The sequence below is a fragment of the Apteryx rowi genome, unplaced genomic scaffold (assembly GCF_003343035.1).
Source record: "Apteryx rowi isolate R43461 unplaced genomic scaffold, aptRow1 scaffold_183, whole genome shotgun sequence".
In the NCBI taxonomy this organism is placed as follows: Eukaryota; Metazoa; Chordata; class Aves; order Apterygiformes; family Apterygidae; genus Apteryx; species Apteryx rowi.
Window position 1 is genome coordinate 54,850 of NW_020448119.1, and position 24,350 is coordinate 79,199.

The 24,350-nt window shown below is 44.6% G+C and overlaps 1 protein-coding gene across 2 annotated transcripts in view; it reads left to right on the plus strand.

Annotated features, from left to right (window-relative positions):
• TYRO3 (TYRO3 protein tyrosine kinase) overlaps positions 1-23,639 on the plus strand; it is a 39,935-nt gene extending 16,296 nt beyond the window's left edge. Inside the window, exons 6-18 of one of the 2 annotated variants that reach the window (XM_026061688.1) lie at positions 757-934; positions 1,721-1,863; positions 3,141-3,285; positions 7,454-7,583; positions 8,430-8,530; positions 9,775-9,870; positions 12,168-12,248; positions 13,970-14,062; positions 14,822-14,943; positions 15,247-15,356; positions 16,376-16,535; positions 17,974-18,110; positions 21,185-23,639. In XM_026061688.1, coding sequence (XP_025917473.1) covers positions 757-934; positions 1,721-1,863; positions 3,141-3,285; positions 7,454-7,583; positions 8,430-8,530; positions 9,775-9,870; positions 12,168-12,248; positions 13,970-14,062; positions 14,822-14,943; positions 15,247-15,356; positions 16,376-16,535; positions 17,974-18,110; positions 21,185-21,560 — 1,872 coding nt within the window. In that variant the 3' untranslated portion in view covers positions 21,561-23,639. The remainder of the gene's footprint in view (positions 1-756; positions 935-1,720; positions 1,864-3,140; positions 3,286-7,453; positions 7,584-8,429; positions 8,531-9,774; positions 9,871-12,167; positions 12,249-13,969; positions 14,063-14,821; positions 14,944-15,246; positions 15,357-16,375; positions 16,536-17,973; positions 18,111-21,184) is intronic. The other variant, XM_026061687.1, reaches the window with a different exon arrangement.
• The last annotated feature ends 711 nt before the right edge of the window (positions 23,640-24,350 follow it).

A 24,350-nucleotide genomic window follows, 5' to 3' on the forward strand; every position in this document is an offset into this window, starting at 1 on the left:
ACTTTTGTCAGTATACCTTGCCTTTACTCCCAGCTCTGCTCTTTCATATGCACTTGAGAAGAGAGAAGGGCTGAGCCTGGAGCTATGCAGGAGACTATTGCTGTTGTTAGTACAAAAGGAGGTGGAACATTGAACCTGTCTGTGCATTAAAAGCCCATAGTGAGATCAGATTTAACTTAACGTTCATGTTACTTAAAAGTTCAGGTTTAAAAAAGAAAAGAAGAGCTGCAGGAGTGATAGCAAGTTTCTTTTCAGTTTAATTTGAAACAGTTTGGGTGAACCAAGCTACCTGTATCTGCTGTGTCTGTAATCCATTGCAAGACTGTACAAATATACAAACTTCTGAAAAAGGAGTTCAGAAAAAGATGACAATAGGCAACAGGGAAGTTGATCTAACAATTTTCATTGCCCAAACTTAGACAAGCCTCAGAAGCAAACAGCCAGCACTCAGAGCAACAAGTACTTAAAAAAAAATGTAGAATTTGCAACATAGATAAGGAAATGTTTTAAAATATGGAACCAAACTTTCAGCTGCTAGAAAATCATTGAACTGCCAAAGCTAGAAGAGAGATATCACTTAAATGAAATAAAGGCATGGCTTGAGATTCTTAGTTTGACAACTCCCTTTCCAGCATTTTAAACACCACCGGTGCCATATCTGTTTCTACTTGTTCCTGAGCTAACTGTGAAACAATTGTGGACCTGTTATTCATATGGTTAATGGTAACGGCCTGCTCCCTTTCGCTCTTGGCCTAGGTGGCAGAGTCACCAGAAGGCCGGGAGGTCTCCATGGAGGTTGCCCCGGTGCCCCCCTTTGCCTACGATGTGCAAGACCTGAAGCACTCCACCAACTACAGCGTCCGTGTGCGCTGCAGCAATGAGATGGGCAGCTCCCCTTTCACAGACCGTGTGTACTTCCAGACCCTGGAGCTTGGTAAGCACAGAGCAGACGAGCAGGAAAGCAGTTCTAAAGCTGACAAAGAGCTGATGATAAACTTCATAAACTTGCTAATTCACAAATGCAAGTCCTGTTGCATTTGCACGGTCAGACGTGACACTGTTGGATTGCTTGTCCACTCTAAGGGTCTCCTAACACCCTGCCATTCTTATTTCTCTTACTGTGGGTGAARCTGGGAATGGGGTGTTGTACTTTCACATTTATTCTTCCCCAATGGCTTCCAGAACAAATTTTAGAAATTTGTAAGTAAAGACGTTGAAGTTATGAACTCTGCTTAGGACCAAAAACCAATCAGTTGGGTCAAAAACATCCTGATATTTCCTTCCTGGAGTATCTCAACAGACATCTGTGGAGTTGTCCCATGAATGAATCGGACCCATTTTGTTCTGTTTTCTGTCTTACCTTCAGTAAAACAAAATAATAATCTGTAGTCAAATGCGGTTAACAGCATGATGTGTAAGACAGAAGCTGATCGAGCCACAGGGCTTGTGTGTGCTATGCATGTGTCCCATTGGGTCTCTGAGATCCTTGGAGTCTTGGGAATAAGAGATAGCAGTGAAACAAGAGATGCTGGCTTAACCTTATCTTCTCCACTTGAAGCAAACATGGTGATTGGTGGCTTGCAGAAGTTGTTTTCTCCTCTCACACTCTCTGCTCTGGCTGATCTCAGGAAAGAGTGAAGTTGTCTTTTCAGTGATTTTCGGTGTGGATAGTACCTTACTTTGCTGCACTGAGTGGTTGTGTTCTGTCCTCTGCCTTCAGCTCCAAGCAGCACCCCACAAAATATCCATATTATCCAAAAGGAGCCTGGTCTGATTTTGGAGTGGGAAGGTGTGGCTCCAGACGTGCTGAAAGAAAGTGTCCTGGGATACAGGCTGGAGTGGATTCAGGATAATGTAACTCAGGTAACAGATTCTGAGGGGAGCTGAGCCACTGGACACAGAAGTGGAGAATGTACAGATTAAATCTTATAGGTGCTGGGTCCCTCATCCCCTACCAASACTGGGGGGCTAGGTTCCTGGCATTGCTTTTGTGTAAATGTTCTGGCTTCAGATGTTTGGGCCAATTTCGCATTCCTTGCACATGTAAAATCCTTTGCTTCAATGTTCATCTGCAGACAGATCAGTTCCCAGCTGCTCCTTGTACAACAAGGACAATGGAGGGAGAATTCAGTTCATTCCTCCCTCTTTCAAGTTCTGTCCCAAGAGTTGCTCAGACAGTGTGGCAGGATCTGCTCCTTCTCTCTCCTGTGGCTTAGACTTGTGTTTTCAAATCCTAGCAGCACAGGAGTATTTAACAAGTGCATGAGTTATACTATAAATCACAATAAAATGTTGTGGATTCCTTTATTTCATTTACAGTATGGAAGGAGCTTAAAGGGACTCTGTCAGGGGAGAAGGCCTTTCATTTGATCTTCAGTATTGACCTTTCACAAGTATCTGCCTTTGAAGTTCACAGCATTATTTCTTATGGTTTCTTACTTCTTAAATTTCCCCGGTGATTATTAATGATGAACAAGCCTGTAATAAAAGATAGCTAGAGGGAAAACGGACTTCCTTTCTTGCATGACCCATTTCATACTAGGTCGGCCTCATTGACTCCCATTGTAAATTCCCATTGAATTTACATTGTCAGCAGTGGCAACCAAATCTTCATGGGTTTATTGCAAATGATGTGTGTCAAGAAGATCCCCCAAATTACTGAAAATATGTTGGCTTTGTCCTCCTAAGTGAAAGTTGGCCATGAATTTCAGCAGCAGTTTGAGATTTGGTCAACAAGTTAAAACAGATAGGCTCCTCCTTTGGATTAAAACTGTCAGATGCTTTGCAGTATGTTAGAACATCTTTGTGTTTAAAACAGAAGAAGGAATTGTGTATTTTAACAGGAGGGAAAAAAAAACATTTCTATAGCAACTTTCATGGAAGGATCTCAAAGCAGGAAATCATTAAACCTCCTATCTTCCCTATGCCCTGGGAGGCTATTAGCAATCTTTGAGAAGAGAAACCCAGGATGACACCCCAAGTTAGTGACAAAGCCAAGACTAGAACCCAGAAGTCAAAACTCTCAACCCGTTCTTTAGCACCAATAAAATGCGCAGTACTGATTTGTTTTAGTTTTAAAGTGAAGTTCTATACTAGATGCCTTTTAAGGCAATTTATCATTTGTTGCTATTTGCTTTCAGGGGGAGATGATCGTACAGGAGACAAAAGCTAATCTTACAATGTGGAATCCTCTCAAAGACCTGATCATCAGGGTGTGTGTGCTGAACTCTGCAGGCTGTGGGCCCTGGAGTGAGCTCTTCCTGCTTGAAGCCCAGGAGGTCATGGGTGAGTCCATCACCATGGGGAAGAAAGTCAGAAGTGGTGGAACTGCTGTATTTCTCCAAGTCTGCTCCTTTCAACACCCACATCTGACTGAGCCGTGTGGCTTTATACAACAACACATTTCATCAAGTAGGATGAAAATTAAATAACACTTAAAGAGCTAGTGTAAACAAAACAGCTTTTAGCCACTGCTGTTTCTTCTTTAACAAGCTTTTGCTGTGCTTAGTGCAGAGCAGGATGAGGGGGGACACAATATAAAAGATACAAATGAAGACTTGATATCCATCATTTGGGCTTAAGCCACACACATTTACAAGAGTAAATGTGACAGAAAAGTCTTCTAATGTAAGTTTTCTTCTTTGGTTTAATTTGAGGTCATTCCTGACTAGTTTAAGCTGAGCCTTATTTAAACCATCGCCATACAGCTTTTTGCAAGGGCTTTACTAAAGTGTTTATATTAAACTAGCGTAGCTCCCTCAATGGAAAAACCGAACTGCTGGTGTAAGTGTGAAATAATGGTACAGAAGCTGTACTTGTACAATTTGGACCATGCAGAGGGTATGTTGGGAGGGAAGAACGTGCATGTGTGGAGAGCAGTCCTGGTGATAAAAGGGCAGTTAGGTCCATCTGTGTTGATTTACTTGCCACTGGAATTTCACAGTGAATGGGAAATAGGAGTCTGGCTAAAGAGAAGGGCAGGACAGCATATGGGGAGATGACTGGATGGGAGAGAAGAATACTGATTGTGAAGGAAACTGAAAAACAACTGAGAGGAAGAAGTTCAGAAGCAAAATATAGATTAGAGATGAGAAGGCAGTGAGGTACAAGTCTGCAAAAATCCCAGATCTCTTGAAGTTCTGCCCCCAGCCACTGTTGTGGGGCAGGAAGCTATCGCTGCCCTCCGGTGCTGATCCATCTACTGCTGCTTTCCTGCTACTCCACATGTCTTTTGGAGAATCATGTGGACATTGATTCCTCCTGATCCCTCCATGCTTGGGGGTGGCAGGGGAACCTGGGCTGGAGTTCCCAGGCCAGCCGGAGGTGGGGGAGAAGGGCAGAGTAGCTGGAGAGAATGCAGTCCGTACTGCAGTAGTGCGTCTAATGCTGCTTTTGATGAGTGAGTTACTCAGAAAGGCCCTTTGGCCACCTGATTCTTGTGATGAAGTCACTAGGGATGGTTATGTGTGAGCTCACAGTCATTGTGGGATCAAAGTCCCCAACTTGTTTAAAGCAGAATAAAGTGGTGTGGAGGTCCAGAGCTGATTCTGCCAGAGGATGGGCTTCCCCCCAGTTAATGTGTTTCTCCTGCTTTTTGCATAGGTATTGTCTGTGACACCCAAAGTCAAAAGAAAAGTACCTGCAAGGACTAGAAAATCCCTCTGGAAAATGGCCAGCACTGGCAAGAAGCTCCAGGGAATGTACAGGGCTTACATTTTACAGGGAGCTGGAATAGGGCAATCCTGAAAGCACAAAATGTTTGCTTTTATTTACAAACCACTTCAGAAAAGTAGCATCAGGAGTGATGCTTGTTTTGGCCAAACACTGGCTGAAAGCACATACATTTGTTCACAAGCATAACAGCCTGGAAATAAAGGTTCACTGTGGAAAAGCTGACAGGCCTTAAACAGCAGAGCTGCAGAAAGACTGTGGCTTTGTTTCAGGCCTGGTAGAAAATATAAGTTGCTTCCTTTCCTAAAATAGCAGGCTGGCACTGGTTGCTTTATGTGAGAAATGCCAGGGGTGGTTTCTGACTAGCTCCCAGTACGGCAGTAAGGATGACTAAGCCTATATAAACTTTAAGTCTTATTTGTCATCACAGCAAGCTAGTAGGAGCTCCACCCTGCATGTGCAGAGATCTTGTGCACTATTACAAAGATTATGTTAACATTTTCAGAAGCAAATGCTTTTATTTCTGGGAGAACTGAGTGGTCTAATGATTTTTTTTCTCTCTGTAATTTTTGTGATCATATGCAGGAGAGGACTCTTGAATTATGTTTTTTGTATACCTTGCAATAAAAGAACTACTGCAGAAATAAAAAGGGTTCTCTCATCATCAAAGTGCTCCTAAATACTCATTAAGCTCATCTAATAATACTGCCTTCTGTCTGCTTTGTGCAGTCTTAAGGCATATGTTGTTGGAAGGGAGGAGCACAAGAAATGGGAGAAAGACAGAGCTGGGGGAGGAGAGGAAACTTGGTCCTTACTTGGGCTGCAAGCCATCCTCTCTAGTTCAGGGAAAGAGTGGGAAGCAATGAACTGTCGGGCAGAGGAAGAGGAGCAGTAGATTTCAGCATTCTGCTCCATTTCAGACATGTCTGTTAGAAACTGTGGGTGGCATTACTTGGGCTCCTGATTCCCAGTGGTTCAGAGAGAGGGAGAATTGTTTTGTTTTGTTTTTCGTCCATCCTCCTTTCGGAGGGCACCCCTGCCACCCCACCCCCCAAAAGTGACCTAAATCCCTGCTATCTCACCAGGCCAGCTAGCAGAGACTGGAAAAAACAGTCTGAAAGAGGTTTGTCTCACTGTAGGGGGAAGGGAAGCTTATCATTAACTATCAGAGGACCTTTTACATCAGTGCTGTTAACTATTTCTCTCCTGATTGTTTGGCAGGAACAGCCCAGGTTGGCTGGGGAATTGTGGAGAGGATTGGAGTTACCTTTCATTGTATTTTGGTTGCACTTCTGTTTCTGATCCCTCTCTGTCCTCACTGGCAGTCTCAAAGGCCAGGTCAAAAGGCACAGCACAAAGTATACAGGGCCTGTAAAACCTGGGCGGGAAGAGATAAGAATGCTGACGAATGGGTGCTACTGCTCTGATAATTTTTTGCAAGAGGAGAAGTACTATTTTGCTTCCTCAGTGGATTCCAGTATTTATATTCTGTTTCCTTCAGTTTTACCTTCCTTAAATGATACTTCCTTAAAAACTTGAATGATATGGCTTGAAAACGCAACTAGTAGTCAAGCCTTAGAAGCCCTTTGCCAGCCAGAGCTTTTCCAGCAAGAATATCTGACTCCTTTTTGCCCAGCATACATCTAAGCAGAAGCTCCTCCAAATCTCAGCCCATTCACTTGACACCTCTTTCAAGGATCACATGATAGGATTACTTACACCCTCAAAAATGGTTCTTCCTTAGCTTCTGGTAAAGCACAGTCAACTGTTGAAGGTGACCAAGCAAGTGCCAAGATGAAGGAAATACTTTGAGACCTGTTACCTATTCTTTGTTCTTAAAGAATTTGGAGGTATGAGGGCTATCCTAAATTTTAATAAATCCATTCAAACTGGCATTTAATCTTTAGCAATTATGTTTGGAGGAGGAGTCATCTCTCAGGGAATTGGATTAATTTATCTGTTGTTTGCCAAGCATAGATAACATTTATTTCTTCAAAACTACATTGCTGTAGTATCTTCCTTCCCTGGTAGCTTACTCAGATTGGCAACATCTTGATTTCTTCTGCAGAGAAGAGAGTTTGTAGTCAAAAATATGTATGTTTTGGAAGCAGATATTAGACTGGAATTGGAACCTGAATGTTGGGTAATTTTCTTCTTGACTCTCTGGGGACTTTTAAAAAATCAGTCCCTCTCTGGTAGGTCCTACAACATTGGGAATCTACAGCCCATACCAAGTTCCACAGGGTGCTTCTCTTTGTGGGAGAGGTGAGAGGGGAAATGTAAATATTTTCAACAAATTGCCATCAAGAGCTATTGTCTTTCAAAATGCTGTCTGAGTGGGAGTCAGGCAGCACTGTGTAGCTCTTTCACCTTGTCCAGACTCCCCTGACTGCCTCAAAGAGGGCAGAATGAAACCTGCATGCAAAATGTAATGTTTTTGTCTTGAGACACCACCAGAAAGTGGGTCACCTGAAAGTTAGGATCTCATGTAAAGTAATATAATCTGGAGCAGTGTTATTTACTTTGTTAGTGCTCAAAACTGAGAATAGTATCTGATGGCTGGATGCATCTGCTCTGCCTTTGCTCTGTTAAACAGGTAGTTTTCTGATGGTTGGCTGAGTAGCTGTTTATGCCACGTTCTAGTGCACAATGATCCACTGTGCACACCAAATCCAGCAGGATGGCTTTTCTGTTGAAAAGCAAAAAGAAGAAATATCCCAGTACAGTCTATTTACCACTGACAGTCTTCTACTTCCTGACTAGTGTTTTCTCCTCCATCTAGGTGGCCAGAGACAACCTCCTTATGGGACATCCTGGGTTCCTGTGGCATTGGGCATTCTCACGGCTCTGGTCACAGCTGTCGCCCTGGCTCTTATTCTCCTTCGAAAGAGAAGAAAGGAAACTCGGTTTGGGTAAGAGAGATTCTCTATGGAGCAGTTAGAGAGGTCGTCACTTTCTCCTCCAGTATGGTTTCTGATTCACTATTTTTCAAGAAATGTTGTGAATTAAGTGTTTCTTGTCCTTTCTTTGGATAACTCTTCACAAATATGGGGGGGTGACCCTGGGTTAGAGTCTGGCAGGAAAGTGCCCTACTTTTTTTTCAAATTGAGAAGACCAAAAAGCAGTAGAAGAATTGTCACCTTAATGACTGGGCTTTATTAGAGTGCAGAAATATAAATTAGATCAATGTAACTCTTCAAGTACTTAGCACTGCTGCATAAGCAATTCAATGAAAAAAGACCTGCAAATGAATCTTGCCTTATTTTCTATGCTCTCCTGCATTGTGTCCTTTATCCCATGCTGCTTTTCAATCTAGCAAATGCTTGTAACTTCCCTGACTGCCCAGAGTCCTTTGGACCCCAGGACAGTCTCCTTCTTCCATCACCTCTGAAGCATAGCTGTGGATTGCTCTGTGCTGCAAGCAAGGCTCCCCTTCTTTCCAGAGTCTCCCTGACCTCCTCTTGCAGCTGCTTCCCTGCTTATGCAGCTCTTGCAACCTGCCCCAACCTGCAGCTTCTCCCAGGTACTCCCAGAGGAGTCTTTTAATCATTGTCCTGCTTCTGAAGGATCCCATCCCCTCCAGAATACACCAGCAAGGCAGTTCCCACTTTCCACTGACTAGCTACACCCTTTTAAACAAAACATAGCCTGTATTATTTGTACAGCAAGTGGAGAACAATCATCCATAGTCCATCACACCCTTTTAGCAGTGAATGGCCCACGTCATCATGGCCCTGTGTGTCTTTTTTGCCTTCTAGCCATGCCTTCGGCAGCGTGGTTGGCAGAGGGGATCCAGCAGTTCATTTCAGAGCTGCCAGGTCTTTCAACAGGGAGGGCCCAGAGCTCATTGAAGCAACATGTGAGTAAAATGGCTTGAGTTACTCTGCCTGAGAAGCCATGTTCATGCATGTACTGTGCTGTCTCTGTTTTGCCTAGAACTGATGTTTTTAGATCAACAACATGGGATTAATTCACAGGGAGACTCAGGCACTCTGTGGGTGGGTGGTAGGTGTGATTCTTCTAAAAGTTCTCATAGCTAGTGTGTACTAACTGCTTCTGGTATCTAGCCCTGGAAAGTGACCTCTCATAAGGCTGAACTGCCTTGTGGATGGATATCCATTACAGCCTAGACTGAAGCCATCATGTTGCATTTGAACTGTGGTTGACAGAGGTGAATGGCTAGAATTACCATTGCCCTACCAGATACATAGCACCATTTCATTTGCCATTTACAGCTGCTGTCATAGTATATTTTAGTGCAAGGCATAAATTCAGCACTCCCCTGCCCCAGTGTCACACTACAGGGACTCTTGACTCTAATGCAATGTAATAGTGAGATGGATATGACCTTATAATAATATTAGCAGTACAGTTTAAACTCAGTCTGCTGAACAGTACTGCAAGCATGAACCAACTGATCAGTCCTGGGAGGCCAAGAATTGATAACTTCTCAGATAGGAGACTGAGTCACAGGAGTGTTCAGGGTTACGATGATCCAGTTCTGTCTCCTGGTCCAGTGAGGGCATGGCTCTCCACAGCAGTACTGCATGGTGGGTTAGGGTGATGCTCCCGCTGTCTTTGACTTTGTTCTCCTAGGTTTAGAGATCTCTCCTTTCATCTAGTCACCATGAGCTGTTGGATAATATGTTACCCATTCAGCCAGGTACTGTGAGACTTGTACTGTATTTAAAATAATCTGGGGGCCAGTCACTGAAAAACTGGTGCAGTTCCGTCAACTTAAATGAAGCTGTATGAGCCTGTGTCCCTCCAATCCCTTCTGTTTGGATTCTGTCTCCTCAGAGTTATTTACAGCTGTATTCTAGTTGCTTGTGGTGTGCTTAAGGCTAGTGTTATGGCAGCATCTCCCTTTCAGGACTGTTGGTACTGAAAGAGACATTTTCTTGGGATTAAAAGCTATTGGCCTCTTATCTGCGGCGAGGCTAGAGGACATGGAGGGGAATGAACCTCTTTCAGGTTTTCCTGTGTGCATTAGGGGAATAGGATTGGAGATGGAGATTAGGGGGAAGGTCAAACGGAGCTCTTGATGTTGTAATAGAACATTTAATTATCCCTTATTTGACCCTTCCTTTCCTTTTTTTCTAGTGGAGAGTGTGGGGATCAGTGATGAGCTGAAGACAAAACTCAAAGATGTCCTAATCCAGGAACAGCAGTTCACCTTGGGAAGGATGTTGGGCAAGGGTAAGAACCAAAACCTGAACAAGACTTTACACTAAAAGTCCCCCTTGTATTACCAATACTGCTGAGTAGGGCAAAGCATTATAAGCAGTTTTTCTCTCCTGCTTGTAGATGGCAATTAAAATGGTACTTTCCCTTCTGCTGGGATAAAACAGTTCAAAGGTTTAACGTAATTAAGAGGATATTGGCTAAGCCATACCTATAATGTGGCTCTACAGAGTCATGAGCTGTAGTGTATGCTCAGCTTTCCAAAGTGCTGTTGGTTCACTGGTATGTGAATTTCTTTCAGAGGTTTAATCAAAGGAATTCTTTCCATTTACACAAGCAGGCATTCAAATGGCCTGAGACAATATAGAGACAGAGATGATCTACCACAAACWCTCCAAGCCCTCAAAATGTGTTGATTCAGTTTCAGATATTCTCAACATCTGGGATGGTTTGGCTCCAGATTTTATTTTGGGCTGTTAAAGAGGCCCATTGAGAACAGGTACAGAATTTTTCTGGCATTTGTCCTCATTAGTTCAGGCCCTTAGGTGTTCTTCTTACTGGGGTAGCTGGATTTCCTGCACAGGTGCCACTAACATTTCTCTGAGTTTTTTAGATCAGGAGGATGGGCAGAGTAAAGTTAGGTTAACTTTAGCTAAACTTTAGCTAAAAGGTTAGCCCAGGTACTCTCTATGAAAACAGGGATTTGAATTTAGATTTCCCAAACTGCAGACTAATGTACTAATTGTTGAATCATCTTTCCCTATTTCTCAAGCTATAGGCCATCTCTGGGAAGAAGTGAAAGCATTTAATGATAAAACCAATAACTAAGAGAGAAGCATAAGTCAGGGGTCATAAGCAAAAGGGAGCTGAAGTGCTTGGCTTCCTTTTTCTTTGTAATACTTGTTTTAGTGCAGTTCTCTGACCCTGCTCCACTGGGAGCATTCTTCCACTCCAGCCCTCCCAGAACAAACATGTTCCTGAAAGTCTCTTCCACAGCAGGAAGGTGGCCTTCCTGCAGAAGAGGTTTCAGAGCGCTTAGCAATGCTAAGTAATTAAACGGTGTCAGCTCTTGGCCAGTTTCTGGGATCCTGCTCCAACCGTTCTGGGCTGGCCCCATGGCAGGTAATGAATGGAAATAGACTGCAGTGGCACCTTGGGGGATAGCTGTGATGGGAGGATGTTGGCTGGCATGGTCTGCTCTGTGCTGTCAGCTCCATGCCCCCAACTCTGTGGTCAGGACTCAGGTTAGAAGAGGGCATGGCTATATTATCTCGGGCTCAGACACAACTGAGCAACAATATGGAAGCAGTACAAAATGGCTTTGCCCCTTCTCTTTCTCCTCTTTTGTGATCTGATCCGCTGCTTATGGTTATTGTGAAATAAGCACATGCCATGCTGTAGCGAAGGACACTGGTGAAAAGCTAGTGGAAAGATAATGCTTTTGAGGTAGGTATCATGAGTGCCATGTTTTGCTTCTTTCTCTTCAGTACCATATAATCCCTCATACTAGTGCATTTTGAATGGAGTAAGCAGTTACAAAATTAGAGAGAGAAAATCTAGAGTCAAAACTAATGCAAAGGGGCTGTTATGCTGTGGTATAAAGCCACATAAGGCTAAAATAATTTGAAGAGGGTTTGGCCAGTTGCACTTCATCTTTTCTCCCTTAGAGAACATAGAGGGGTAAACACTTGCTCCAGTGAATTAACATACCACTCACACACAGGTAAGTGTTTTGTCTATTGTCTGGTCAGTAGTGAGTCATGGAAGTCATGGAAGTCATTCCTTGAATTTAGAGAGCTAAGGCCGACTGTGTCTCAGTTGATTGAATCCTGGCACCATTCCTGGACTGTCAGCTCTGACAGCTGCCATCTCCAACAGCTCCAAGTGCTGAGAACTTCTTCAGCCAACAAACCCACTCACTGCTCCATCTAATAGCCCCCTTTCTGACCAGGGCCTCACTCAGCTGCATCCCTCACAATATAGCTTCCCTAGGAATGTCTGCCTGGGATCCCAGCTCATGCTCTGACTCTGCATCTCCAGCTGGCAGAGCCTTGCTTTCTCTCTCTCTTGTTCTCCTTTGCTTTCTGGACTGCCAGCACAGTGGCCTCTGTCTGTTGGTTGTGCTACCTCTTCTAGGCACACATATGCTGATAGCTGCTGGCTGGAACTGCAGAATAAAAAATGGAGCTGGAAGATGCATTTCTCATGGTTGTTTAGCTTCTTTCTCAGTGACCCCTGTAGTGAACCTGCTGTGAATCATACTTTCTTCACTAGAAACGCTTCCCTCACTGCCTGCTCTGATCATTTCACAGGGGAATTTGGGTCAGTTCGAGAGGCGTTACTGAAGCTAGATGATGGCTCTTTCCAGAAAGTGGCAGTGAAGATGCTGAAAGGTAAGTGGGAGCAGGGCTACCTGAAGTGCGTAAGAGGAAAGAGCTTGGAAAGATTAAACACTATCTGTCCTGTTCTCCAGCAGACATCCCCTGATGTTCTTCCTTACTCTTCTCTGTGCTTCCCACCCAGCCACTTCACCTATGTTCTCTGTCCCATCCCTTTCACATCAGTCTTTTAATCATGTAAGCTTTTCAGGGGAGAGTCTGTACCACCTTAGTTGGTTGTACAGCACCTACCACATGGGGAATGTAACCAAAAGCAAGTTATAGCCACAGCTGTTTCTGTGCACAGACGATCTTATTCAGTTGCTTGATTCAGCGTAACACTACATTCCTATGCTGTAGGCAGCTCAGCCAGATCTGCTTAGCCCTAGTAATTCAGCAACGAAGGACCGTATTCTTTCAAGCATATATCTTAGAATAAACAGAAGAGTGGTGGGCTGAATGCACTGATAAACAAACTTGTATCAATTAGGCGTAGGTGACAAAGTAATCTAACTCCCATCTGATTCGTCATTTGGTGAGTGTACGTAACAAAGGCAACGAACATGTTCATTAGGCAGAAGTCTGTAACAGGAAGAATAATTAATAGACAGCTGTAAGTCAAAGCAAATATGTGCATATATATATATGTGTTAACCTATGTTACTTTGCCTCTATTGCCCACAGAACCAAAATTAACTGTGCCTGACATAAAGCAGAGTCACACTTGCTTATCTCTAGATCTGACTCTGGCCCCCACAGAATAAAAGTTTGTTCTAAATACGCTAATACCACATTACTGTAAGCTGCATCATTTTCTCCAATTTCAACAATAATTCTGATCAGTTTGCCAGCCCCTTGGTGGGTAGTCAAACTGTCTACCTTCAGGCATCTAACTTGGGAACTCTGTATCGCCCTCCAGAGGTATCTTCCTTTCTCTGTTGACTGTAAGAAGGGAATTTACTTTTGTCTTCTGAATCATACTTAAATTACTTGCCTAAAGCAGATAAAGTGAATATTCGCCTGTAAGTCTGAGTCTGATCTTGCAGCAGGACTGGAGGACTTCCACTAAATTCAGTAGCAGGGGAAGTAGCCCCCTGGGGTAGTTCTTGATTATATTGATATACTTCCATAAGTCTGGAGCAATAGCAATGAGAAATAATTTACTCCAGATTTATGCTGGTTTATGTCACTGCTGAATTTTGTCCAAGCTCTCCAGAACTGCAGGTACTTAAGAAATCTTAGCTTTTGCACGTTAGAAGAATCAGTCATGCTTAGAGATGTAAAAGCTTTGATCTTTCATGCCATCCTGGTCATAGATTAATTGGGGTCTACCATGGTAGCCTGGGATTCCAGGCCATCCAGTCGGTTTCAACATTTTAATTTTGTATGCTGTCTCCTCTCCCCTACCATTATCATTTAGCTTCTTTTAGCTAATTAATTCTTACATCTTTAACCCACATGATTTCCATGGCTTCCAAGGAATGTTGTTGCTGAGAAAAGAGCTGCTAATCTGCAGGTCTTTTTTTCTGCCAAGAATCAGTTCACCAGATGTCCCTGATGCATGTTTACTGCTGCCCATCCCAGGAGAAAGTGTCAGGCTCTGCTTTGTTGTAAACTGGCTGATCTAGCTGTAGGTCTGGAAGGATGTGCTATGCCTCAAAGAACAAACTTCCGATAATGATTATCTGTAATGCCCCTTGGAGCCACTGACAGAGGTTATTGCCATTTCTTTCCAGCGGATATCTTCACCTCGACTGACATTGAGGAGTTCCTGCGAGAGGCTGCTTGCATGAAGGAGTTTGACCACCCACATGTTACTAAACTGATCGGTGAGTGAGCAGTGCTGCTCTGTGGAGCCAAAAAGCACCTCCCATCCTGCAGGATCCCACACAGCCTCACATGCTCACACGTATTGCTGGCCAGCAGCAGTGTTAATGCAGTCACCCCTGGTGCTGTAGGGAGCAACCACTTAGCAGGCTGGAGTCCTGTGTGTATCAGTGTTGCTCCTCCCCGGCCTGGAGGAAGTTGGAGTGTGCGTAAGTGCTCACAACATGCACCGGCACTCCTCAAACACCTGTAATTAACCTCTCTTGTTTAAGCCATTTCTTGGGTTCTTGCAAATACTATGTTTGACTATCTGAGAGATGTCTGAACTACTGTGAAATGTGGAGAGCTGGACTGGTAAAAAGTAAGGGGACAGGAGATTTGCCCCAAATACTGGGTAAGAAGCAAGACATCCATGGGGGGCACTGTGGAACCTGGACAATCTCCAGAATGTGGAGATTGCTCTGCTGACCCTGGGGTTGGGGGTAGTCTGATCTGGAGTGCTCCTGGAAACACTTATAGCCAGTCCTATAAGAAGCTGAGAGGCACTGAGCACTTAGTGTTCCCCCTGAGGTGAACTGGATTAACGATATCTCAATACCTCCTGGCATGAAGCCATGCAAAGGAACTTGGAGCATGGAATCTACCCTCCAAAAAGGCATGTGTTCCTCCAAATTCTCAAGAGAAAGGCACAGCAGTCTGTAAGGTTTCCCTTGGGACTGATCTGTTTGCTAAAAACCCTTTGTTCTGTGTATCCTCATTAGGAGTCAGTCTACGAAGTCGTCCCAAGGGTCGGCTCCCAATTCCCATGGTGATCCTGCCTTTTATGAAGCATGGAGACCTTCATGCTTTTCTGCTGATGTCACGAATTGGTGAAAACCCTTTTGTAAGTCTTCCTTATTGTAGAATTCCTTCTGGGAGGTTGTAGATTTTCAGAGGTCATACTCAGATCAGTTCAGGGTTGGTCTCCCAAAGCCATTGGCAGATGACCAGATTCTGACACCAATGGAATTTGGGGTTGGGATATGATGTTGAAGTGACTGTACTCAATCCTGCCCACTTTGAGGACCAACTCCTCCTTTCCATCCCCTCTCTGTATCACCCTGTCCCTGCTCAGTGAGCTAGCAGTAAATGTTGCAGTTTTGCCATGAGTTTCCAGGAACAGAATTTAAACTGTTATTTCTTTCAGAACTTGCCTGTTCAGACACTCCTCAAGTTCATGATTGACATTGCCAGTGGGATGGAGTATCTGAGCTCAAAAAATTTCATACACAGGGACCTTGCAGCTCGGAACTGCATGTAAGTGAACTGTGAGCTTTTAGAGAAAAGAAAGATTGCAGTGGCTGAGAGAGGCACGAGAAGCCTTTTGCAGGACAGAAGCGGGGAGGGATCCTGTCCCAGGATGCCAGTCCTTGCATCTAAGTGACAGTAGGCAGAGGGGAGCCATGGCCAGGCATGGGAGGGGCAGAAACTCCTAAGTCCCCACTGAGCTTCCAAATCACCCCTATTTATAGGGAACTATTCCAGCACTGGTTTGTACATGTGTCTGTAGGGTCCACTGCAATCTGTTTTTGTAATTACTCTGTTGGTTGTGTGTCAGCAGGGGCTATTTGCTCCATATCATAAGGTAGCCAACAGGAGAGAATGGGTTTTGGCTGTGATAGGAGTAAGGAACTTTCAGTATAGCCTGGAATTTGTATTCATAATACCTAGTATGTATTTTGAGGACTTCATTATCACAGTGTAAGAAATGTAGAGTTTCATGTGGAGTTTCCCAGAAAGCAGGTGAAGGATGACTTATGTGAAGAATGTCTTCTGAAATAATTACATGGTTAGTACATTGTGTGATCCCACACTGCTGCTCTTGTCCTCAAATTGCCTTGCCTGCTTTGAAGAGAAGAAAGATTCTTTTTTCATCCTTTTTTTCTCCGCTTCTTACCTGAGGGTGGAGTAAGGAACAGCCCAGTATAGCAGATAGAACTCTGCCTCTGAAGAAAACCACGACAAGCAGTAAAATGTGGAATGAGACATATATTTCCAATGGCATTTAAATATCCAGATGTACAGACAGGAACCTGTTAGTCATAATGTAAAAGGATCGGTTAGCCTGCTTTGGCACTTCAGAGAAACCCAAACTGATTTCCTGTTTTTAAATATTTAAAAAATATGTAGACTTCCTTTAGAAGAAGCTGAGTACCTCTTTCATCATATCTCCTTTTGAGAAAAGTAGGAGGGCCTTCATGAGACCTAGGAGTATGAAGTCTGTTCCCTGAGGTGGCCAATAAATGCCTTTCTTAGTCATTAAAACTTTTCCTTAGGTTGGATGAGAACATGAATGTGAGTGTGGCAGACTTTGGGCTTTCTAAGAAAATCTACAGTGGAGATTACTACCGTCAGGGCTGTGCTTCCAAGCTGCCGGTGAAGTGGCTTGCCCTGGAAAGTCTGGCTGATAATCTGTACACGACACAAAGTGATGTGGTAAGTTTTGCTCTAGTGCGTTTGGGGTCTGTTTGTAATCCTGCAGAAGTGAAGGAATCCTTCTGTATTCACTGAGAATGGGAAAAGGCCCTGGTGATGGGAAAGGGAGTTTGCCTGGTACCTTGTGTTTGAGGCACAGTGCCCACCTCTGCCATGGTTGCTCTCAGAACTCAGGACCAAAAATATCTGTGCATGGTTCATGCATAGCAGAAGAGATGAACCCCTTTCTCCTGCTCCTCTTGTCCTTCAGTCCTTCTTCATTCCTTGGTGCTTACCCCCATCCCCTCCTTCTGCCTTCTGCTTTTTCCTCCTCCTTTTCCTCTCTCTTTGTACAATCTCTTCTTATTCTTATTCTTTTTCCTTTCTCTTCTGCATTATAATTTGAAGGTGATCTGATCTCACATGCACATAACCCATACACTCACATACAAGTGAAGCAATAGTACTCCATCCTACAGAGGGCATTGATGGAACTTCTTAGACTCCAAGTATATCAGTGCTTAGATACTCCTCCCAATAACATTTCCCTTGGGGAGTGAGACTAAACCCATCATCTGAAATTTCCTCATTTCCTCTTTTTTTTTTTTTTTCCCTTCTGATACCTTCTTCCCTCTTCATTACTGTCTTCCAATCTGGTTTCCTATTAGTTTTGTCCTTCATGGCTTTGCACTTGCCTTCACGCTCATCCATGTCAATGTCTCTGAAGAGTTAGCCAAGAGGGCCTTGTAACTCAGCTGCAGTGTCACCTGGTGATTGGCATAACCACTGTAGACAGTGTTTAGTGATTGGTGATCACAAACACTGAACAGGGTTTTGCTTAAGATAACCATATTTTTTGCACCTAACAAACACTGCAGTTTAGATGTAAATGTACAGGTATGACTGTTACAGCACAGAGCAAAAATCAACATGAGCCAAAAGTGGTTACTTACCCTGCTCATTGGCTAAACTTGGCTTTCATTTGTACCTGTACATTCCCAGCAACCCAGAATCTGGCTCAGTGAATTAAGCATCTGATCTATGAGCTCCAAAGCAAAATCTTCATGTAGCTGAAAATCACAAGACTGATACCACACACCTTCAAAAACAGTAAGTGGGAGATCCTTGGGAGAGGTTTGCAGGTGGGAGACAGCAGTAACTCTAAGAGGCCCCCCTGCTCCACTGCAGGATTGCTCTGGGCAGGGCCTTCAGCTGTCTCCTGAAATAATGTGTCAGCATCAGCAAGATCTGCGTCTTTTCTTTTTGTTTTCTAGCTGGAGTTTGGATAGTCCTTGCACTAGCAGAGCCCCACTGTTGCTCATGTGACCTTACCCCAGGCTGAGAGGCATGCTTGAACTGTGTGAGAGTCACAGTCTGGCCCACGCTGAGCATACCGAAACCCTACCCCAGCAAGCAGGGAACTGTCTGTTCGCTAGCTCTGTTTGCTGTTCCCTTTCAGTGGGCGTTCGGGGTGACCATGTGGGAGATTGTGACCCGAGGGCAAACCCCTTATGCTGGCATTGAGAATGCAGAAATCTACAACTACCTCATCAGTGGGAACAGGCTGAAGCAGCCACCGGAGTGCCTGGAGGATGTGTGAGTACTTCCTCTCTTTGCTGACATTTGATTCCCTGAGAAGTTTGGCTTACTGGAAGGAAACAGGAGCAGCTGGCTGGGGCTCTGATCTGAATCTATCCACTTTCCAGTACACAGAGGCATTCACTAGAAGTCACTGGGTTAGCTACCAAATATTGTCTGTTGACAGAGCTCCCTGGAACCAGTGGTAGCTACACGAGCAGCTAACTTGGCTCAAGAGCATGAACAGTATCAACATTAGAGGCTCTTGGCTTTGTGGAAACTATAACTGCGTTTCCAGAAACTCACTGCTCCCTACCTGTCTCAGGCCAGCATCTAAGAAAAGAGATGAGTTTTGTGGCACATCCCAAAGGCTGAATGGACAAACAATCTCGCGAGATGATGAGGAAAGTAAATTGCAGAGCCAGTGGCTGGCATGTGTCTTTCAGAGCTGGGTTTGTTTTTCAAGATCACATCTGCTAATCTCACCAAAAATAGCAGGATAAAAGAGAAGGAAGGGACACACGAGGATCTAAAGCTCTGTGGATCAGTGTCCCACCTTAAATTACAGGTGGAAACAAAACCACGACAATCTTTGGATATTGGTTTCAGACATTTTCAGACTTGCAGGAAGGTTTCGGACAGCCACCTGGGGAGCAGGCAGCCACATGCTGCAGCCTCTGTGGCCTCTGAATAGCCAGGCCCACACTCCTGCCTTCCTGCAGCTGAGGATGTGCTCTTTGCCAGCAGATTATGCAAAATGTGTGCTCAGGAACCATTGCTCCAAGGCTTGTGGCTGGAATAAGATTCCTAGAGCACACCCATAGGGTTGAAATAGATGCCTAAACTGTATTGACTGCCTTTACACTGGCTTTAGAGGCCTTTTCAAGCTATTCCTTGTTTATAAAAGGGACACATGGAAAGCTCCCTTTTCCCCCCTTTCTCCTGCTATGATGGTGGAATATTTTATGTGGTTTCCTTTCTCCTTTTGCTTTCTACATGAGGGAATAATCTGTACTCCTGTTATTAAAGTTGTACACTTTTGTCTTCTCAGCAGTTCATTTTAACTATTCCCAAACTTAAATGAAAATATCAATATATACCACTGCTTAAATTCTGTGTCTGTATCTCAACTACTGTGAGTAGCTTTGACTCCAAGTTGTGGAGTCTATGGCCATGGGATGTTATAGATGACAAAAGTATAGACGAGATTCAAAAAGCTACTAGGCATTGAAGAAAAATACATCAAAAACTACTGAAAAAAAACAATCTCCATTTCAAGAGACCCCTAAACTACAAATTGTTGAGATCTGAGAGGGTGTGCCAGGAAAATCTCCCTGTGTATGCTCACCTTCACCTTATGTGCTTTCCCCAAGCTTCTGCTGTTGGCCACTATCAAAGGCAGGACACTGGGGCAGATGGGCTTTTGGGCTGATTCAGTATAGCCACTCCCAGTTCTCTACCTTTTCCCTCGACTAAATTTCTGTTGTTGGCAGTGAGGGTTAAAGAGCTTATTTACTGTGGTCCTGCAGAGTAGAAAGTTTATATTTTATGCAGAGTGTTTTGAGTTATTTCTACCACTTTTGAGGGTTGTAGGTCAGGATTAAGACGAGAGAAGCATTGAAGCTTTCTGTAAAACTAATGTGAGATCAAAAACAGACTCGTAAAGCTGATATCAGGCAAGGGACATAAAAGTAAAATAAAAGCCATCGTGAAATGCTTTATTTCCCAGCAAAGGCCATATCAGATTTTTTCTGTTTACAAGTCTAACTGAGGTTTGTTTGTCTGTAGAGCTTTTCAATGCCAGCACTGTGAGATTGTGCTTTGTTCCTGATCCCTGCAGAACTGGCAACAATAAAGAAATAGGAAAGCAGCTGCCAGTTTTGAGGATGATGCACAGAGAGGAGGACAATAGGCCTGGCAGGGCTCCAGCAAAACGAGCCCTGGAGGGAGGCCAGCCTGGCTGGAGGCCGGCAGAGCGCAGGCGCTCAGCTGGGTGCTGATATGTCGCCCGTGAGGGTGGCGATCGGAGGAGCCGAGCTCCTAGCCCCCTTCCCCAGCACGTGCTGTCTGAACCAGTGACTTCTCACACTGGCATTTGGTCAGTGAGAGCTGCAGTGACCGCAGCTTCCAGCTGGCATTTGCCCTCAGGAGAAACGTTGCCCATGTAACACAGCTGTGACGACAGCCTACAACAGTACCAAGCAAGTTTTCTGCATCGAGGTGGTGCTTCTGTAGTAGAAGGGCCATTTTAGCATATCTCATCCAGCAGTGAAGTCGCTGTCAGCCCCATTGCAGCCCTTTACACATGTTCATTGTGCCGTTTCCCAGTCGCGCTGGCGCGCTGTCATCCAGCAATAGTGGCATTATGCCTAGGGCCCCAAGTTAACACATTTTGAAAAAGAAGGTTCTAGAAATAACTTGCACCTCCTATAACTGGGTCTCTGCAGCATTTGCAATGACAGCTTCCACCGCAGCAGAGGTTATAAACTGGGACTTTTCTCATGAATAAATTCAAAAACTATTACTAGCTGGTGTTATACTCACAGTCCTATTCAAGCTCTCCACAGACAATGGAATAATTTTTTTCCAAAAAGTTCAGCATCCTTTGACAGGGTTTTTTGATATTTTGATACCTTCTAAATTATTATTTTGAACAAAATGAGAATGCTTCTGAAGGAAGCTGTCTCCTGGGCAAGCCCAAAGCCAGTAAGTTTTGGGGAAAGTGACTGTGCTTTTCAATTGTCACTGCAAAAATATTGCATGTCTCTAAATGTCTGTAATACCTCAGCGACATATACAACCTAATTTTAAAAAACAAGCACTGCAAATTCCAAGCAACTATATACATGCCAAAACTAGAATTTTTGACAGCCTTCATTTTCTGTGCTCAGCCCACCCTCTGCCCTGAAGGAAGAAAAGGTTAGAGCCTGTTTACCGAAGTTGTGAGTCTCCCTGCAGTTAGGGCTTTTGGTGGTCTGTAGGTAGCACTGCTCCTCCCTGACGCTGCTGAAGGGGTACAGAAGTGCGCTAGCACAGTGTTGTAGCGGCAGGATGGAGGCCTTTCTCAGTGCTCTTGTCTCTCTCTGTTGCAGCTACGTTCTCATGTGCAGATGTTGGCATCCTGAGCCCAAGCTACGCCCAAGCTTTGGGGTGCTCCGGTCCCAGCTGGAAATGATTCGGGGGAGGATGTCCACACTCTCTTCCAGTCAAGATCCTCTCTACGTCAACATTGGGAAGGACAAAGAGGCCCCTGCGAGTGACCCGGCCCTGCACGCCTCCTTTGGGGATGTGGACAGTGAGGAGAGCGTGGCTGGGGCAGCAGCTGCTGTCACTAGTGACTATCGCTACATCATGAGCCCCCTGTGCCTTGGAGACGATGCCGAGGGTGAAAGGCATCCAGATGTGGCGGAAGGGGAGAACAAAAGCCTTCTGTATGAGCTGGAGACAGAAGGAGAGAAAAGTTGCTAGTCTGTACATAACAGTGACGCTCCGCTTCCCTGGGACGGGATGTGTGCAGCTGCAGTGCTGCAGCACCAGAGTCTCTGACGCCACGTCTGGGATGGCTTTGAGCAGCACAGAGTCCCCAGGCGGCTGCTGCAGCTTTCACTGTGCGTGTGGGCTGCAGAGGTGGACAGCTCGGAAGGACCTCTGCCCTCACAACCCCTCAGATGTAGGGAACGAGGGCAGTAGGATTACAGGTCGGTCACATCCCACTGAAAGGAGTTCGATGCTAAGGCGGGTGGTCAGAGTCTGTGCTCTGCTCCTTCTCGCTGACTGCTGGAGCAGAGCCGAATGCACCTGCTGTTCTGTCAGTGCTCGCTCTTTTGTAGATGTTGTCTTCGACCCTGGCTGCATAACTTTGGGCCTGGTACCTCTGAAAACACTAGTGGGTATTTACAGTGTCATTCAAGACAACAGGGCAAAATCCCCCTCGTGTTCACTCAGCAGTACTGCCTAGACTTGCTGCCTACCTCAGTGGTTCTCAAACTGTGATCTGCGGATCTGCTTCTGTCCAGCAGTGAATTTGAACATCTGGCATTTTTCATGCAGTGACACTCGCTGCTTCCTTGGGCCAGGGCTCTTTTAAGAGCTTCAGATGCTTTGGTGAGCGATGAAGTTAGAAACAAGGAAAATCCAGCATCCCTCTTCAACCCTTGTACTTCTTTTGTGTATTTCTTTGTCTTCTGTTTGATGACCAGACTTGCAGCTGGCATTAAAAAGTGAAGGGAGGAGGAGCAGCTGGCGTGTGTGAAGACAAGATCCAACTTCAAAGGGATCGAAAGGAAGCAGTGCAGAGGGGACTTAACAGCCGAATGGGGAAACAGTGCTGCTTAATGCAAAGTGCTGCCCTCCAGGAGTGGAAGGAGACAGCCTAAACACAGAATGGCAGCCTGTAGACTTGCATCAAATTCAGTGAGAGCAGGATTCAGCATTTGCTTTAAAATAGGATTACTTTAATCTTTCTCTTTAGTTGTCCTATTACTTTTTCAAATAACCAAGTGCTGTAGCTGCTGTAGTGAAGGTGTGAAATCAGTTTTGTGAAGGTGTGTGTGCTGAGGCGGAAGGGATCCACTGGGAGATCTCTTTTGAAAGAGGGGGTCATCATTATGAAAAAGCTTGAGAACCACTGGCTGTCCTTTAAGGAGGTCTTCAGGCACGCTGTAAAAGCCACATCAGATCATAGGCTAGTATCACTGCAGCCTTCCATACAGGGCAAAATTAGTGTTTTTGCTCTTCGGGTTTTGTTTTGTTTTCCAATCAGCATGTCTGACTCACTATAACTGCCAAGTGCTTGTGTGGTTTTTAATAATTTAATATTTTAATGTAAATCAGCATTTGTTTTGTGCAGTGGTTCTCAGCACTTGCAAGGAGGTGCAGTTACATCTTACTCTATTTATCCTAAATATTTGCTTGATCTTAATTTGTTTTATTTCCAGTGCCCTGAAAACTCAGCAGTATCACATGACCTAAAATTCCACATTGCTCTTCCTTAGAAGCAAATACCATAAATGTCATAATTTGCTGAGTTGTCAAAGGTGGGACCAATATGTCAAATTAGATTGCAGACTTGGTGTCAGAACACTCCATGCTTCAGTGCCCAATATTTGGTTATTGTTGGCTCAGGGGCTAACTACAAAATTCAGGTCCAGTTTCAGCCCCTATTGTGAACACTTCCTAGGGAAGGGAAATTTCAGCCTGGGGTTTGGGCACGGGTCCTTTCTGTGAGGTTTCCTACTAAAAAATGATGTCCTACAGATGTCTTCAGAAGTTCAGTACAGTTTCTGATATACAGACTGCACCATCTTATACCCCAGGCAGTACAGGGTTTTCTCTTCATTTAGCTGGGATGCTGTAAATGCAGGTGAAAAGATAACACCTAACAAAGTATAACAAAAAGCTGTGGCAGTGCACATGTTTGCAGGGAGGGTGGAAGGCTATGCTCCCTGCAGCTGCCTGGGAAGTGCAGATGTACATACACACTCTAACTTTGGGAAGCATGTCAATAGTTTTTATGCATTTTTTTAATAAAACATGTACTGTGTCTGAGTCCCAGTTTTTTATCTGTGATGGAGTTTGTGGTGATGCTCTGGAAGGATTTTCTCACTTCCTGGGATCATAAGTAAAATTGGTTGGTCTCATAGTGAATCTCTCTGCCCCAAATAAAAGCAGTCTTTCTCCCTTTATCATGTGTGATTAAGCTACTTCTTGGAGGCAGAGAACATTTCTGGCCTTCCCAGGCAGCATGGTCATGCTGCATGGCTTTCACCTTGAGACTGAAGCCCCAGCTCCAGTAGGCACTGGCTGGTGCTCCCCAAAGCACCGACTTCTCCGGCCCCAGCTGTGTGGGAGCAGGGGGAGAAACCTTTACTGGAAAACACTTCATCCCACATGGAAATGGAAAATCTCTCCATTGGTTCCTCCCTCCTCAAACCTGTCTACACCCATCCAATTACCAGCAATGCTCTCTGTGGAAGAGCAGTTTGGAGGCGGTGGGTTATATTCAGCCGCTGAGTCAGATGTTCCAAATGTAACATAAAAGAGCCCCTGGATTTCCAGCTCACTGAGAAGAAAAGGTGTACCTCACACTTTTATTCTTCATCAGCGAGCAGCACATTGCACACCCTCTGCCTGCCAGCTCACACAGAGAGGAAGAGTGATGGTAAACGGTATGAGCACTCACCCCCCCATCTGCAATGCAGGAAAAACGACTTCCTAAGCACCAAGTGGCTGATTTCATTGTTATTTTAAGGTTCCATT